The 18,965-nt window shown below is 38.5% G+C and overlaps 1 protein-coding gene across 1 annotated transcript; it reads right to left on the bottom strand.

Moving 5' to 3' along the window:
- Window positions 1–1,749: 1,749 nt before the first annotated feature.
- LOC306767496 (E3 ubiquitin-protein ligase RNF19A) lies at window positions 1,750–15,763 on the bottom strand (the record flags this gene model as incomplete). Its single annotated transcript, XM_079255532.1, has 9 exons — window positions 1,750–2,005; window positions 2,228–2,498; window positions 2,628–2,759; window positions 5,448–5,562; window positions 5,875–6,037; window positions 8,066–8,213; window positions 8,423–8,628; window positions 15,042–15,532; window positions 15,611–15,763. The coding sequence occupies 9 exons, from the start codon at window positions 15,761–15,763 to the stop codon at window positions 1,750–1,752; spliced, it is 1,935 nt and encodes a 644-aa protein (XP_079111658.1).
- Between the last annotated feature and the right edge of the window lie 3,202 nt (window positions 15,764–18,965).

The following is an 18,965-nucleotide window of genomic DNA, read 5'->3' as shown; positions in this document are numbered from 1 at the left end:
ATCGAATTGTTTCGGCCACCTTTTATCTAAAGAACTGCATATCTCCTTTATATTATTTTAAAGTATTTTCTGAAAATTACTTCCAATTATTAAAAACATGATTATAATTGGCTGACATGCAGTCAGCTACTTTTTGATCACAGACGCTGTTTTAGTTCAGAAACTTACAAACTAAAAAGTAAAATTCAGAACCAGGATGTAATCTTATTACCATCACCTCCATTTTAAACTGGTTCAAGGACTCTCTGTCTCTTTGTTTCTGTCTGTTTCTCTGATGCAAAACTTCATTGTCTAATAAAAATAACAATATAACAAAGCTTCGGTCCATATGTGTACATACAATGAGGGACACAAAGATCTGTTTAACTCCCCCATATAATAAAACATGCATCCTCTATGTTTCCGTCATGGTGAAATCTTTATTCAGTTTCTCTCCACAACTCAGCAGGTACTCATGTAAAGTCAAAGTTCACCTCACAATTATTTCACGCTCAGGAAGCAAAGCAGTGCTTCTGTGGTATGGTTATACATTTCTCCCCAATCATCTAAAAAGGGTTATTACAGCTCAGCCTGCAGTGACATGCTGCTGTTGTAATTTGGTGCTCTGTGAGTATTTTAGTCTTTTGTTAATATTATGCTCCCAGCAGCACACACCAACGACTGTGTGTGTGGATATGTGACTGCGTATGTATGAATCTGCGCATGTTTATGCGTTATTGTGGATACACATGGAGTTGTAGAGTCATGCAGCTTTTAAAAGTTAAGACTGTGGTGTTGCTGCCATATTCTCCTGCATTAGAGTGAGCACTTTTTTTTCAGACTAAAGTCTTCAGTTTATCCTTTTGAAGGCATAAAGCTGCACTACAATGATGCAAAAAATGTTACTGTCCTCCAGCTTCTTCCATGGAAGACTGTGGATCTATGGTTCAGCTATCATTTCTAAACCATCTATTCCACTCAATCGCTGCCACATTGTCTCAGAGCGTGCCTGATTCCAAACAAGAAAAGCAGCTCCAGCCGTACTGTAAACAGTTTCAGATCAATTTTCCATTGAACGTTTTCACAAAGAGGTTAATGGAAAAAACTGCAGCATGCATTATCCGTTTAAAACCACCAAATTCATGTATGAGCATCACATTTCAAAACTGTGGACACATTACCTCTGCTAGAAAACAAATCTTACTGTCTTGCAGCATGGCTTGTGAAAAGTTTCACATTAACTCAACAACAAGACAGTTGTTTGATTTTCAGGACCCCCACATAAAACAAATCATGCTTGTAGTGATCTCTTTATTTGTAAAGGGGCAGGAAAGAAGGAAGTGAGGTTGCTAAACGAGAACAGCCAGATAAATAAGAGATTTGAAGAAAAAGATTCATATTTAAGGGGGGGGGGGGGGGGGGGGGGGGGTAAGGTAGTTTCTTCAAAAAGAAAACAGGAAAAAAAAGTCTGAATTAGCCAACTATCATGGTCTTCTATCTCCTGTTATAGCCCTCCATTGTTTTTTGTCATAGTCTCATGCTCATACACTCACTCACACACATTCATCTTTTTCATTTGCTCTCTCTGAACCCGCATCTTCCATAGGAGGCTGAGCTAGAAGGCATCTGGTGAGAGGGTCCGTCTTAGAAGTAGGAGGTCACCTTGGCTAACAGTTCTCTCTTCGGTCCAGTCAGCTTGTGGATTTGTCCAAATTTCCCATAAAATTTGGTTAAAACTTTAACCAAGCACAAAAGCTGCTGTGAAGGAGCTCATACATCCACCGTCTCAAATACTGGGAAAACTTCATCTCCTCCTGGTTTCTCTCTTCCCTCCCGCTCCTCTCCATGTCCTCCCCTTTCTTGTCTTTCTTCCAGTTCTGAGGCACACGGGTAGTCTTGGGACTGCGAGTGTCCCAGTGACTCCACTGACAAGCTTCGGCTAGACAGGATGCTACTAAGACTGGACTGGCGGGCTCCTCTGGGGTGGGTTTCGATTTCCACACGAACTTCAATATTAGTTCCCTCCCTGTTGGAGCAACAGACAAAAAAAAAAAAATGGTATACCATACAGTCACATGCTGCAAACATTTAGTCGCTAATTCATTGCAAGTTAAGTCATAAAGATTCCCCTTTATTGCATAAAAAAACAAGAAAGTCCTAAAACGGATATGGTCTGGGATTATACCAAGAGTCTTGGAATAATTTTCCATAAAAAAGACCAAAAAGAAAGCCTAACAGTATCACTTACTTCATAAGAAGCGCTTGTGCATCACCAAGCTTGCTGTCAGGCACAATGACCACCTCGCAGTCAGACTGGCTGTCCTGCTGGGTGTATCCATGGTGTTTTGTGACTTCATCCAATCCTCCATATGTATTTGGCTCTGGCGGCGTGGTGCTCGTACTAGGGAGGACGGCCACTTCTTGTACACCGACTCTCACTTCCTGGACGGTGGTGTCACTGAGCGTTGGGTTCTTTTGACCCGTCAAATGATCACTGACTACATGAGAGAATAGAAGATCTATAAGAGAAGTTGAAACTTCATCAGATCAAACTGGAATCTGTAGCAACCTTATTCTCATGTAGATCGTTTGAACAGTTAAACAACATCCTTTAATTAAAGAACAAGGCGACAGAAGTTTGTACTTACAGCTGGCTAAATCTTCCAGTTGGATTTTATGTGTTTCAGGGGGCTCACTCTGCGGTCGACACCAGCCGTTCCTACAGAGTGACATAGGAACGACCCCATAGACATAGGTCAGCATTAATGGCACACCCACACCTGAAAGAAACAAAAGAAGTAGCTGTAACACATGTCATGATGTTTTTTTCTGTTACAGTTTCTACTTTCTGTGTCTTCTGTGCTGTAATTTAGTACTTGAAACTTAACTGAACTCGCACAGAAGGCATTACAGAAGTGAGTGCTGCACTTCTACTCAGCTGCAAATCCCTAGTTGTGCATGTTTTAAAATATATTGAAGTCTTGGAGTGCTAGATAGCCTATATTAAGTAGATTTTCCAGTCTATTTGGTACATCGGTGTTACATTGCATGTTTAACTTAATATAAAGCCATATTTCCTCTTCCTGTTCATCGTCCCATTATTAGATGTTTTATGCCATTTCAGAAGTAGTCTGCTTTGTCGTAGAGACTAAATCCTGTTTTGGAGCAGACATGGTTTTGTATCCATGCCAACACAGAGGACCCCCACTCAGCCAATCAGAGACTTCTGAATATTCATCATTTGGTGACACAGTGACACAGAATGAACACAAGAGGGAGTAATTTCTATTTGTATATGTACTCGACACTTTTGGCATCTTCCAGTGCAGTTGTATTGTTTTACGTGCAAATGGAAAACAATTCACAATCCATATATTGGCAGGATTTAATGACAGAAAGTTCTGACAGAAACATACGCAATGTACGCACAGTGATGGATGGCATTGTCCAAAAGCAACATCAAAACATCAAACAGTGGTGCATAACCACAGAATGAACATCATATTTGCTTTTGAAAGTTTGATTTACATCCACTGTTTCTCAGAACTTCAACTAAATCAATTCCAAAAAACCCTCCAAACATGAAGATCACCAACCTCACTATGCTGTGTGATTATGCAACCTCGGACTGTGCTAGGAATTTAGGAACACAAAGCAGAGTGCCGGCCAAACAAAGGGACATCATTAACACTGCGAGAACACTGGGCCACTATTGACTCAGCAACAGGGTGAAACCGGGGCAAAAGGATGAGCTAGCCAACCAAACAATTCACACAGAGGGGAGCAAACATGATGGACTGTTTGTGTGTCCGAGAAAAAAAGAGCAACACAACAAGACAGGGAGATGTGTCTAGCATATGAGAGGCAAAATAACAGCTGTTGAGAGTAAAAACAGAAAACTGTGGAGAAACAAAGAGAAATATGGCAGAAAGAGTTTAAGACCAATAAATGAAAATGCATAAAAATCGGGATGTTCACAGGGAGGCGAATGTCTGGGCAGGCGATGATGTGAAATACTGTGCAGCTGAATAGGTGTTTCAGTGTGTGCATGTGGAAAGACAGGTTTCATCATAGTGTGCTGCAGAGGAAAGCTGCAAAGCTTCTAAAGCCTGAAGGATTTTGGTCAGGCTCAATGTTACCTACAGTAGAAAATAAAAGATTTCAGGCACTGTGTGAACTAAAAGCATCAAACGATATGTTTCCACACAGAAATCTGAGCGAACAAACATTTACATGGGTACATTTCTATGCATGATAAAGGCTTATGAAGATAATACTGAAGATAATAATACTGCATGAAAACATCAATGCCACTGTTTCTGTCTCATATTACAATAAATGAAGCAACCACCAGCAGTTGGTTATTTTTGCCAAGAAACAGGAAAATAAGCTTAACTGAATTTGTTAAGTATATATATTTACATATATTCTTAAGATCTCCTCTGATTTATGAATAGTCACAATATATCTGAGGCAAATAAGATGTAAACAATGTTTTTGCAAAAACAGAGCCATCCACTTGAGCATGTTTTTGTAAATAATAATAATGTAGTCCAAATAATATCATATGCATCATAAGTACTAATTCATTTAAACAAACTTTTGCAAAGTTTGGAAAAATTAAGTGCATCCCCACTACCATCTAACTCACAATGTTTTGTTCTAATTCAAACTCAAAATGAGCAAAAAACTGCATTAGACACTCAACAGAATACACACAATACTTCAGAGTTAATGTGAGGTACTAAAAATAATAACTTATGTATTTTTTCAGGCTTATTGACATGATACATATGATAAAAGGTTATTAAGAAGCACAGCTAAAAGCACTACAAAATAATTTTAAAAAATGCAGTGAAAGTTTCTAAATATTATTGTGTTAAATCATCTTTAATCACTTTTTTTACATCTGCTAGCTTGTTCCTAATTCATGAATATGTGGGTTTCTTTTTAAAAACGAGACTGAAATGTTGCGCAATCTCACTATAAAGTTGCTAAATTAAGAATATTGTTTGTTTTTATATTATTTGTATGAAACCTGATCAAGTGGTATCAGGTGTTGCACAAATATCATCTATAAAGCAAATAAACATGTTGAACAAAACGTTGAACTGTCTTTTATTTTTAGGTTATAAATTGTGTTCAGAGTATTATGATGTGAAAATGTTACTCTTGTGCTGATCAATTCATTCTAACCATTTTAGCTTTAGTAACAAAATGACTTTCTTATTAATCTAGAGACCTAGAAATGTAATAAAATTCATATCTTATTCATAATAAAAAACTAAGTGCTAAATTAAACACACCTTCCAGAAATGCTGAGGGACATCGAGGACATGTGACCATCTTTTTACAGTCTTGATTATGTACTTTCCCACATCAGCAAAACCCAGGTCACTTTGCCTTTTGAGCGCTCTCACTCTCCTGTTTCCAGGACAGAACATATTACGTTTTTGTTTGTTCCTTACCCACAGTGACAGCTGCTATGACCGGCGACACAAACACTGACATCATCACTCCACTTGCCACAGTCAAGTAGTGCTTACTTCCTGAGATATTGTTTTTCTTACAACGGCCATGGACCTGCAGGGGTAATAAAAGAAACATAAATTACCTCATGGAAATCTCTTTTGTTCCTTGCTTTTCTCCATCTATGCAATCGTTATCTACTAATAGATGCACTGTAGCATGCATGAAGGGATGAGAAGATTGACAGTGAGACCTGTGTGAGCTTTCACAATCCTTCGACACAAAAACACACAAAGCGATTCACACCTTTGGTTTTAGTACACACTGCTTTCGAAGCAAGTACACGAGAAAATAAGAGCAATGCGAAACTCCATCTGACAAGTGGCTGCCGTCTGGGAGTTACTGGCTGTTCCTGATGTCACTGACCTTGCGACCCATGTAGATTGGTATACCCACAATGATGACTGGGATGGCAATGCCCGCGATAAGGGAGATGACTACAGGCGCTCCAAGCAACATGCCCACCTGCCACAGTACCTTGCGGGTTTGAGACCATGGCTTCTTCCCCCAAAATGTACATCCTGAGGGACTGAAACACACAGCAGAAAAAAAAAGAAAATATTATCTCCATAGTTTGAGAGAAAAATGTTCCACCATAAAACAAGCTCACGTAAACTAATGCTCATAATAATGTGCTGCGAACACAGCAGTATCATTATCATTTTGTTCATGACCTCCAGAGCAGCATCACCTAATGGAACATGAAACATTTGGGAATGTTTTTTTTTTTTGTTTTTTTTTAATCGAGAAACAAATTAAACAAACAAAAACTGACAATAACATGAAAGCTACTTTGTCTTTCTCATAACTACATTACCATTACTTAATAACCTGCATATTTCATGACAGCTGTGCCTCATCTCCCTGGATTGCATTTGAAGCTCATACTTGAATGCTTTTGGTTTTTTTTATTTTGCTTTTTTTTACACACTGTAGAAATAAGTCTGTTCATTCTTTGATGATGTTTTACTGCTTTCATTTTGCCTTAATAGTTTCTAATATCAGGAATCTAATTTTGGTGTTGTGGAGCTACTCCAACAGTCTCAGAGAGGAGTGTGACTGACTTATGCAGAGTGGCCTCAGTACAGTTACACTTGGCTTGTAGGAGCAGGAGTGACAAAATAAAGAGCACAAACAACACCTAAGGGCTTCACTAATTCTCAAAGTATGCAATTATGTTGTAACAGCCAATGTCACTTTGGGAATGTCAATGCCCCAGTGGGTTGGGGGTGAGGTATTATGAATTTGCTGTGCTGCTCTGAACTGCCAGATTTGCTGTGCGATGCTTAAAGCTTTGCCCTTCTGCCAAACATTCACAGCAATTTGCAGCATGAAAGGTAAACCAGGATAAGGGAAGAGGGAAAGGGAGGGGAGAGGGGAAGCTGACGTTGCTTGCACAGAAACAGAAATTTAAGCAGCTAACAGTACATTGGACACATCTTTTTTTAATGTAAACATTCAAAAAAATCTACATACACATACTACATACACTATATATACACTACATGTCACGCAGTTCCTGCAGGCTGTGAATATGGAGGCATAACTTTACATTAAGCTGAGTAACTGAAGACAAGTCAGCAGTGACTCCCTTCAAGGACTGGAAAAATCAATGGAAGACTCGCTGCTTAAATCAGTGTGGCCACTTAAGATTGATGCATGAGCGTGCCTTGCTGACTGGCCCACTTTTTTTAAACATACGTATTGGTTTACAGATGAAATACTTTCACCGTATAATCAAAGATACACTTCAGGGCTGCATCTCAGTAATAATTGTAATTGCTGGTAACTGCCTTCTTAATTTTTCTGACTGATCAGCTGGTCCGAATTAATTATCTAGCATCAATGCCAGTAAACATACTACATATATAGTAAGTTATTCAATGAACTGGGACCAAGCAATAGTTTTTTTATACTTCCACTACTATGTCCAAATGCCTTACTAGGGCAACTTATACTAAAATAATGTACCAACTGTATAATAACTCTTCCAAAAGATGAGCAGAAAGTTTCTAGTACTGTGTGATTAATGTTATCTTTACACTGTCATATTAAAAAGTAATTGAAAGTAAAAATATTTACTTCAACAAAAGGTATTGTCTCTTTTTAAATTGTATTTAAATAATGATAAATTGGCCAAAAAAATTAAACAGAACAAAGAAACATCCACATGGACGCTGGTCATAGTTAATTTTGGACATTTGTATAAGTGTAAAGTATAAAACATACAGACAAAAGTGGAACAATATTTTCATGATAACAGGAAATGTATTTTTACCATTTTATCTTGATATTAATTTTGATAACATCTTGAAACCAATCCTTTTGTCTGACAAATACTCCAGAGGCCTGATATAATAGATTTACAATAAGAATGAAATGTTGAGAAAGAGGTTGAAGCTACCTGCTGTTCAGCTTTTTTCTTGATTCATATGTTAATATATCTACTTAATGATGGTATGACTTTTTCTGGTTTGTAAAAGCTTTAGAGCATACCTGATGTGGACATCTGGTCATGTCTGTTAATTAGATTGTGATCTGGGTGTGAAAAGGATACCTGAGGTAGTGCACATCGGTGATCTCCTGCATACACAGCCAGCAGAACTGACACGCACACACAGTACAGTTCATGCGGTTACAGCTGCCATCATTGGTCTTCATGATGTAGGCACCACAGCGAGGGCAGGCTTTGATCTCCTCTGCATCTGCAGCAAAATGATCATGCAAGACGACAGTTTGCTATATTTACTGATAAACTTTATGAGCTAACTGGTTGCTTGCGACAACCATTGTTTCACTGACAGATACTGCATAACAGTTTGTTGCACCAGTAGCTTTGCCCTCTTTGCTCATAAACATACAAACACACTCTACCATACATCATCCATGTATGGAGAATGCAACAACGATTTACCTCCTCCTGGTTCTTCATTGAAGACATACAATGCGGAGGCATCATTCCCGCCTGAGGTGTGGCGGGCTCGCTGACGCCGGGCCTGATCACATGTCTGGTTAGGGTGCCACAGCTGCCGACAGTGGTAGCAGAACTCTGTGTCACAACCCTCACGGCCGCAGCTCAGCTTGGGACACTCTGCACAGCCATAAGCTATCACTGCATAGCTGAAATGAGAAAATCATGGAATACAATTCACTCTTACAAGACTTGTCGTCTTAGCATGCAAAAACAATAAAGTTTGCTCCACAGATTGGACATCAGTTAACATTTTAATATAATACCTAGGAGTGTGTGTGACTAATGATCCAATACAAGTTTAAGTAAGTGATTCAAAGATAAGAATTAATTAAAACTCTCCAGGTTTGACAGGTTTAACAACCCAAACACAGAAAGAAGACAACTGCTGCAGGACTGGAACTGAAGAGACTTTGTCTGACTCAAGTTAAGCTACAGCTTTCTTTTGTAGAAGCAACTATTACGTGTAATATTTCAGTCATATAACACCTATTCACACTTTGTCATCAGAAGAATGTCAAAAAGACCATTTTTGTAAATTAAAAAAAAAATGGAAGCAGTGTTATATGCTGCTAATATACTTTAATAAATCATAATTCATACAGAGCCTAAAGACTTCTTCAGTTAAAATGAAGTTTTAATCATTCAACGTTACAATACATCCATGAAATCTCTAAATATGCTTAAAGGCATATCATGTGCTCATTAAGCATCAATTCTGTGGCAAAAGCATTTTATTTCTGCCGTTGATGACAATCGTAGAAGAAAATTTTTAGAAAACCCAGGTTTCACTAAAGCTTAGGGAACCAATCTTGTCATTTTGAAAGTTAGGAACAAGGTTTGTCTAACATTATTAACACATAACCCTGGAATAAACAACATTTCCGTGCTCTAAAAGTCAATAGTATTGAAGCAGAGTTGAGAAACTGCACCCAGGGAAGGCGTGAAGATACATATGGGGTTTATTAATCACTTTCAAAGATCTGTAAAAAAAAACAAAAAAAAACAAAACAGGAATTTCTGATAAAGAGAGAAGAGATTTTATAAGCCTAATAAACGGAGGAGTTTAAGACATCTAAAAATAGTTTATAAATATTAATAGATTATATGTTTGAAATGGAATTTGCATGTAAAAAGTGTGAAAGTCTAACAAGAACACCAGTTATCACACAAGCTATGCCATATGGTTAAGGGAGTGTGTTCACCACTGATTAAAAGAAATGAGGCAGAGTTAAAAAAAAAAAAAAAAAAGCTCAATTAAAGATGTTAACATTTGTACTGTAAGTGACAACGACAGATGGGATTACGAGTGAGGACATGAAACAAGCGGCCAAAGATGGACAGTTCAGGGACCAAATAAGAAATGGGAGACTGATTTGATTTCGAGATGTGCAGAGGGAAGAAGTGTGTACGGGGAAAATAATGCTGAGGATGGAGTTGTGTTGCAAGAGGAAAAGATTACAGGCGGGAAAGACACTTATGATGAGACGAAAAAGGACAAGTAGATGGTTGGACAGAAGGAGATGGGCAGAGACTGGTGTACAAGTGAGGCTTATTGCACAAGACATATATAAAGCCCTAAAAGTGGATTTTATGGGACTTTAATACAAAATATACAAACACCCTAAAGGATAAACTGGGACCATTTTTTAAAGAAAAAAACCTGAATAAATGTGAACAAAAATTAGAACCCATATAATGACTTTGATTTAGTTATAAATTTAAAAAAAATAATTTGTCTAAAAATGGTTTAATGTTAGAATCACTGAAAGATTTGTATTCCTGCTTAAGAATTCCCGAATGATACTTATTCAAAACTTCCTGCAGCAGTACAACACACAGCACACAAGCACAACCATGGCAATAAGAGCACATATGAATGCAAGTGTGTGTGGGACAAAAAGCAATTTTTATCACACTTTCTCAGCACCACCATAATCTCCAGCTAAGCCCATGTCAGTAAGACCTCGTGGAATGTGTGTTTGTAGGAAACATGGGAATACAAAGGTTGTGATAATAACTGGGAAGGACCAGTTTACGGATTGTCTAAGGTGCGTTATGTGACTATTTGTGGCAAATCATAGAATTGCGATTAACCGCCACTTTAAAAGATGTTCTTGTGTTATCGTAAAACAATAGATAACGTTCATCTTTTTCATGTAGAGCTAAGATCTCTTCTGCTTTTGTATTTGATTCACCACTGCTTCAGACATATTAGCTTTCTGATTTTTGCTCCATTCATTCATCAAGACCCGGCTGTGACTGCAGACAGCTGAGGAGACGGCATTCTGCCAAAACCTAAACCCTGATGTCTATCTGCCTTTGATCACAAACATCAGCTGAATACATGCACACACAAACACACACCCATTAGGATTTCCCATCAACTGTCCTATCTTGTTACCCATCTATGAACATTAGGGTCATGCAGCAATGGATCAGTGTCAGTGCATGTTCTGGGTTAACCCAGAACAGCTTGCTTCTTGCTCTTCTGGGGCTGCTGTCGATGAAAAACAAAAACATCTCTGAATTTTGCCACAAATGATTTCTGCCTGAATGATTAACGATGATGTCCAAAATCAATGCTGCAATAAAATCATGTTACAGCTCTTTGGAACATAATTTAATCCATATTCCAGGCAGTTATACAAATGGAGAACACACTAAGCTGGTTAACTGATTGTAGGAACACACCATGCAGAAACATCCGTCCCTGTGGCTCCAAGTGCAACATGTTTTTAGTGGTACTCGATGAGGTTGTACAGAAAAACATGAGTCTCATTATAAGATTAGCATAAAAGCAAGGTTCTTTGTGTTTGGCCATTTATTCCCCTGTAAGAGTATCATTTGGTGTTACAACATCTACAAGCCTGATTAGTCACCTTTTGAAAAAGGTACAACTCATAACGATCACGCTCCTGTCAAATCAGCGTTGAGAGCACTGTCATGCTGGAGGTCCCAGATACTAGAGACACGGGAATCACCACTGGCTCCAGAATGTCACTGCGATATATCTCTCTATCAGTTATACCAGGGATGTCCAGCTCCTATCCTCAAGGCCACAATCCTTCAGAAGTTCCATGTGTAGCTGCTCCAACACACTTGATTCAAATGAATTAGTCATTGTGCAGAACGTCATTGGCTGTTGGATCCATTTAATGGAAGCAAGATGTGTCGGAACAGGAATACATCAGAAACTGGCAGGAAATGACAATCAAGTACCAGTGCCATATTTATGACTGGCAGACACGTGGTACCAGCGGATTGTCTAAACGAGAGTGAATATCAACAGGAGAATATTCCAGGAGATTTTTACACATTTTTGTGGGGCACTACTTACGTGTGTAGTTGTGTTACTCATTCTACAAATACACAGTGCTTGCAAGTTATACCTCATGATGAAGATGACTAATCAGACAGATATAAATGACTAAACACAAATTGTTATTATCCAGCTGATTGGCTTGTTTACTGAGACCTTGAATACAACTGTTAAGTTTGTTTACCTCAGTTAAAATATCGTTAAGATATGAGAGTTTGGTGAGGCAGACATTGTTACTGTACTGCAATACTGTGAATTTTGGAGAAGTAAAAAGCTTCCCTGATAGATGTGTGCACATGTGACAACACAGTTGCACATGATAGCCAGCAAATCTTAGAGTGGTTCAGCAGCGTAGTGATTTCTTCTCCTCTCAATGACACAGAAATAGAGAATAGAGAATAGAGAACAGACACATTTGCAAAGCACTCTTCTTCACTATATTGACATGTTTCATGACTAAGTGCATGACCCCTGACAATTCAGCACTCAAGTCTTCGATAAGTGACTCTCTGTGCCGCATGCAACTTCCTTGCAGAGATACATCCTTAGTAATCCAGTTTTTAAACCAAACATAGCACAATACATGTCACACACATTTGTAACCCAATGCCATCTGTCTCCTCCAAAGTAAATCCAAAATTCAGATGATTATCTGTATTTTTTGGGGTATTCTCTCAATTTTGCTGACCCTTATCAGCTGCTAAATCAACAGCAGGTCTTTTCACCAATGATTTCTGATGCAGAGGCTTATCGCTCTTTTGCTTATGCAGGGTTTTTTTTGTTTTGTTTTTTTTGGTTGAGTTAAACTTTCCATTTTCACTCGTAACAACGTCCATACAGTTTGAATACAGTTATAATGTACTGGCCTCAGTAGTTGGTTGTTGTGGATGTGTTTGTATCGGAATTATTTTTGATCTGATTGCACACGATTCCTGGGTGAAAATAAATGATGTTAATGTTATGCTAATGTTTCCATTATTTGTCTTGTTTGTTTATTTTGCAAATGTATCTTCTTTATAACCAATATTGGTGCGTGCATTCTTGCAGCTTTAATCTTAGACAGCTGCTAACTGAATATACCCGGCCAATCACAGAGAACCTGATAGAACCAGCATGTGACATGCAGCCTCCTCATTAATACATCAGTATTAATGAGGAGAATGGGTCCTCCTCTTTCTGTGCAGGAGGCTTAAAGGGACTGGTTGAGCCTTGTTTTGTGCTGGGATTTAACTGGTTTCCAGCTTGAGATAGTGTGTCTGAACGTGTGCAATTATATATGAAAGAGAACATTTTCTGCCTCCATGCATTTATATACAGCAATATGTTGGGCTCATGTTGAAGTGTGTATAAATTTGTAGAGATTAAAATGGGAAGAAATATAATACAGAAAAAAAAATCATAAAAAGGCCTGTCTGTCCATAAAAATGGGACCCTGTTGAAGACCTCTGTTGACAGAGATTTTTTTACAATCTTAGTTCAATAAATCACAGCTCATGAAAATTTAAATCTGATCTGTTGAAAGAAACATTGTGCTGTTTTTTTCACATCCAAAAGTGTGTTAATAGCATCCTCATGACCAACATATTGATGGCAAAACTTTGATAGGGGCCCAGAGAGAGAGACAAAAACTGTGAAAGGGGTGGCACATGTAAACTATACCTTTTAAAAATGGATTTATATTCAAGAGAAAAATAATTGATCTTTAAGATTTAAGTGGTCATCTAATGCAAAAATGAAAGAAAAATGGTAAAAATAAATAAATAAATAAATAAAAACAGCCAAAGATTTAACTTGGAATGATCCTACATTGTATTGTATTAATTTCTGTTGCTAAAACATTTATACTTTATAAGATTGATTCATAAAAGGAAATACCTGCTTTAAGTCAGATCCCAAGTTTTTTTCAGGGTTTATTTAGTATTATTGACCATTTAACTTAACATAGCCATTACATTTGGTGGTTCTCTGACTTTTATATACTCTTCATAAAGTGTAAGCAGCTTGGAAAGACAAAATATCATCACCCGCAGCAGCAGGTGGTCAGATGATGCTGTATAATTGCTTCATTATGCTCAAGGACATGGATGTTTTACTGTAGAACAGAAAAGTACAATACATGTTACGTTCATAAAGTTTACCCAGGTAAAGGTCAGGTTAGCCTAAAAATGTCTTAGAATCTGATTGTCTATTCCTGGGGTGACACGCAGGAGGGTAGTCAGATTTTGGTGGTGTCCTGTACCCCCCCAAGGCCACCAATCTTGTCCTTTGCTTTGAATGAAAACCAGAGTAAAAACTTGGCCAGGATTTCTGTCGAGCTTTCACTCAGAGGCTGAAAATAAATACAGACAACAATCTAAAGCAAAATGCCAAGAGAGCTTAAAGAAAATCTAAGAGTGACCCAGGAAGTGTATTAACACAAACCTGCAAGATCATCTTGGGAAACCTTAAAAACAGCTGCCTACGGACACTTTATCAATGAGTTTTAATGTTTCTGCCTGAAAAATCTGGCAAAACTTCCACTGAGATGTACAAAGTTGTATAACTTTTCATGATGCAGCCATAAGTGCTTTAACAAAGTAATAAGCAAAAAGTCTGTGCACTCATGCTCATTGTACAATTTTTAAAAACATTTACTAAACAAGCTTTCAGTACGATTGTGGAGCACTGCATGTTGACTAATGAGCAAAAACGCAAATATTTTAAATTAACTTCAGGTTTAAACCTAAAACTTACAGCTGGCATCAGATGCAGAGGATTAATTCCCTTTTCAAAGCTATGTCTGTTGCACAATATATTGATTGCATAAAGCTTTTAACCACATCAGAATTGGTGATGCTTGTAACTCAAACTGAGCTTTAAAGGCTGCAAGTTGATCCTTTCAATGATGAGTCAATCATCAATCAACAGTTGGAAAAAACATGGGTGTCTTTTGTTTTTGACAACATAAAACCAGGGGTGGTCTGACGGGGGGCTTGACAAAGACTTTTATCATACTGAGGGATTGGATTTGTTTTTTTTTCAAGAAAGTGACTCAAGATGTCAAAAATAAAATACATCCATATAGTCGATGGAAGCCATTAAATTGATCCTCCACCCCGAAGCAGCTAGCTATTAATAAACTTAGGACTATTTAAGAACTACAGTGTAATTATGCTGTATGATGTCAGGAAATATAATGAGCAAAGTTGAATGTTCCTAAATTTAAATGTTGCTAAGTGGATGTGTAGGCTCATCTCTCACCTGCAGTCAGGCGCAGGACACCAGCGTGTATCCGGATCAGCAGCCAGAAAACGTCTCAGCTGGTACTCCTCAAACCTCTCCAGCAGTGCCTGGTCATCCAGAATGGCACGAACATCTAGTGGCGCCATTGTCTCGGAGCACTGCGGGCACGCGATGCAGACCCTGCTCTCTGATATCTCAATGCGCAGGTACTGGCGAAGGCAGTCAGAGCACGCCCTGTGGGAACAGGAGCTGAGGCGTGGGAAGTGGCAACGTGGTTGGCTGAGCAGGCACAGCGGGCACTCTTCCAGGTGTTCTTCCAATAGCTGCTCCTGGCTGGAGGAGGAGAGGGACAAGACACAGGTGGAGCCGCTGCTGACCCCACCCACACACTCCGCGGTGGTAGCCCCACTCTCGCCCACTTCAGCTGCAGCTGGAGGACCTCCTCCTTCTCTTCCTTCTGCTCCGGAAGCTCTTGATTCTCCAGCATCGTCTGCTGTGATGCTGAGATCCTGAGATAGAACATTTAATCATCTCACTGCTTTTTCCTCATTCTAAGACAAGACAAGCATCTGGAGCTTCAGTCTCACCTGCTCCGGATGCCCACTTGGAGTCAGGGTTATAGCCACCTCCTCTTTGGACCGGGCTTCCACGGGTCTCTCGGTTCTTGGTTCCGATTTGGGCTTGCGACTGAAGAAGTTTAGGAAGCTCAGGGGCCCCGTCTGCTGCTTGGGCCTCTTCATGGTCTAACACGTGAGCAGTAGCAGCAGCTGAGGAGGGCAGGCCAACGACCATGAGCAGGATGCAGAAGCTCAGATGTTTGTGTGTGTGTGTTTAATTTGTGTGTGGGTGGGTGAAACACAGGGAGAGCGCTCACAGCTCAGAATCTCGGATGGCTGTTTTGCTGCATGAGGGAGGAAGAGTAGGAGTGATGGAGAGGAGGACAATGTAGAAAAAGGTAATCCCTGCCTGAGGGGAACATTGCTAATTTGGAGTCTGTCCGAGGTCTGAACGTATGATTTACTTTGTCTCTTTTCCGTCACTATTCTTCCTCGTCCACTTCCACTGCAGTTCACACGGAGTCCTTCTTCTGCCAGCAGTGCTTTGCCCTGGAAACAAAAACATATTATGACTCAAACACAGAGCAGAAAAAGGAAAATATTGAGTGTGCATCTTTGGTGAATTCCTTTACAGATTTTAATGGAAAAGTTTTTTGGTGGTTCTAATCATTTCAAAGTATTTCAAATTAAAGCATAAATTTAGCAACAATGTGCTGCATAATGCATGAATCAGCTACCACCAAAACGGATCATTTATCTATTTACTTTCACCCTGTTTATTTCTCTTCAAGTTTTGACAGCATTCTTGCTATTCAATTTGAAAATGGATTTGTACCAAAAGGGATTGCAGTAGGCATTTCTTTTTAAACCTCTTTAGTATTTACTTCGATTTCTGTTTACAGATCACTAACATCTCTGAATGTAAAAGAGGAAATGGGCCACACATATGCAGATTTAATTCTTACAGTCACCAACCTGACTGTAAGAATTAAATCTCATTGCTTTGTGCCTCTGTGAACACTCACAGATAGAAGAAGTGAAGAAAGAGTGTGTCACTTTGTTCATGTGTATGAAAGGCCCGAATCTGATCATGCAGCTTCTACATGTTATTTTATGTAACAAACTTAAACCACATATGAAAAGCATGATCCACTTTCAACATTGCATAACTGCTAGGATTATGTTGAGACTACATGCATGTACATGTTCAATCCAAGCATGTGAATAGAAGTTCCAACCAAACTCTCAGCTGCTTCCCCCTGGTTCTCTTGAGGAAAGCATCGTTTTAAAGAATTCTCCTTTCACTTAAACTTCAGATGATTTATTACACAGAAATATTTATAAAGAAAAAAAACATTAAAAAGTAGCTGTTTAACAAAAATTAAAGCATAGTATAATGATGTTTTTTACCCATTAAACATTTAGAAACTCTCACTTCTCAGTTTTATTCATTTAAATTTCTTCACCATTCAGTTCCAGTCATTTGTAACTATTTTACACATCACTTCTTATACATTAACAGCCAACCTGCAGAACATCACAAGGAGCCTACACAAGCAAAGTCTCGTAAACGTAAATACACTCTAAAAAAAGTGCATATACAAATAAATAAATAAATGCTAACTCTGTTTCTATCATAACGCAAAATGTCATTTTCATGACCACTGGCTATGTTAATAACCAATTTAAGGGTGCTGTTAGAACAAGATGTTTCCCTGTTTATGCTTCTTGCAAATAAAGTACTGAAATACTCAAATAACCGACATATTTATACATTTGTAACTTTCTAATTGAGGACAAAATATGTGAATTTATGTTAGTTTTCATTTCCATAAATACAAACCTCTTTTTCTGTCTGCATACTAAAAGCCTCATCACACAGAACATGGTGGCATCTTACTTTTTTCTACCTTTTTTGTCATTAGTCACCAATTAACATGTTGCTGCAGAAAACTGCACATCATCAATGCAACCTGCATTAAAAGTTTAAAAAAGCACTAAGCCTCATCTGGGATTTTGTTTGTCCACGTTCTGACGAGACCTGACACTGCATGAAACTAACTTGACCCTGAATCAGACCCAATGTCAGGACCTAATTTTAAAAATCTCACTGTCTGTGATTTCACATGAACATTTCTTTCAAAAACAAGGCACCCCATTGAAACCCTGACTGTCGTTTTAGGACTCGCCTAAGAGTCACGTGAATTAAACCCAATTCAAACTGCGACGCAGGGATGGGTTTGGATCTGTGCAGCACGGTGTGCTCGTATCGCTTTAGATTTTAACAGCGGGATCGCAACCATGAGACAGTCAAAGCAGATGGATGAGAGAGTTGGAGCTGGTTGACAGAAAGGATCGAGTAAGATGGAGGGGGAGGGAGAGAAGACGTGGTAATAGATGGCACAGAAGACTCATTCTGCCTCCATTAGTCAGTCGCAGGCTTTTATAATCAGGCCTAGAGAGCAAAGAGAGCATGATGTGATTCACAAAACCCCAGACCAATTAAAATAGCTGTCTCCATGGTACCATGGCAGATCGGACAATAGAATATGGCATGAGATGGGAGATAATTAAAGATTGTCAGCCACTTTAAGGTCCTCAGTGTCACGCTGTCTGTATGTGTATTTACAGAAAAAGTTGAAATCATTGAGAATTTTTCTAAATACAATAATTTTTATCTTTTTCTTTGTAAAGACACACTCAGATTAATGTACATAAAGCAAAAGTAATATGAATTTATCCTGTATAACATTCCATTACACTATAACATGCACTCTTGCACAGTGACTGAGGGTTAGAGTTGTATTTTTATACAGTTCTGTGGATTGCTATTATTTACATGTGTAGCAAGTCCTTCTTGGAGCAGCACATCATTCCATATGGTAATTTAAGGGTAAAGTAAAGACATTCTTGCTCTCTTAAAGTTGGCACCATAAACAGATGCTTAGTGATGATATTTTAGATGCATGATTTTTTTTTCTCCATTGTAGCGCTGCTGAAAATATGGCATCTCTGTATTTTGCTATGAAACAGTTTTACCAACAAGCCACTCTACAATTTATGAAGGCCTGCACTTATTGTGTATTGGACCCAGCCTGATATTATGTTCGGTTTGCAGTTAAAACTTTACACAAAACTAATTAGTTAAATTTGTGTTTTTGTTTGTGCATCTAAACAGCAACATCTAACCTTTAACAGAATTAGTTTTGTGTGCCAAAACATCCCACATCCACACTGTGTGCATTTACAGTTACATTTACATACATGCAAACAGCATGAGCACAGAGTTGGGGGATTTCAAGAGACATCAGTGGTTCCCAGTTAGACTCTCACTCTTTATACCAAAAGACACACAGATAATCAAAAAACTGGATAACACAGTCCA

Source organism: Telmatherina bonti (assembly GCF_933228915.1).
Source record: "Telmatherina bonti genome assembly, chromosome: 16".
NCBI classification, from domain to species: domain Eukaryota; kingdom Metazoa; phylum Chordata; class Actinopteri; order Atheriniformes; family Telmatherinidae; genus Telmatherina; species Telmatherina bonti.
This window is presented reverse-complemented; position numbering and strand designations above follow the sequence as displayed.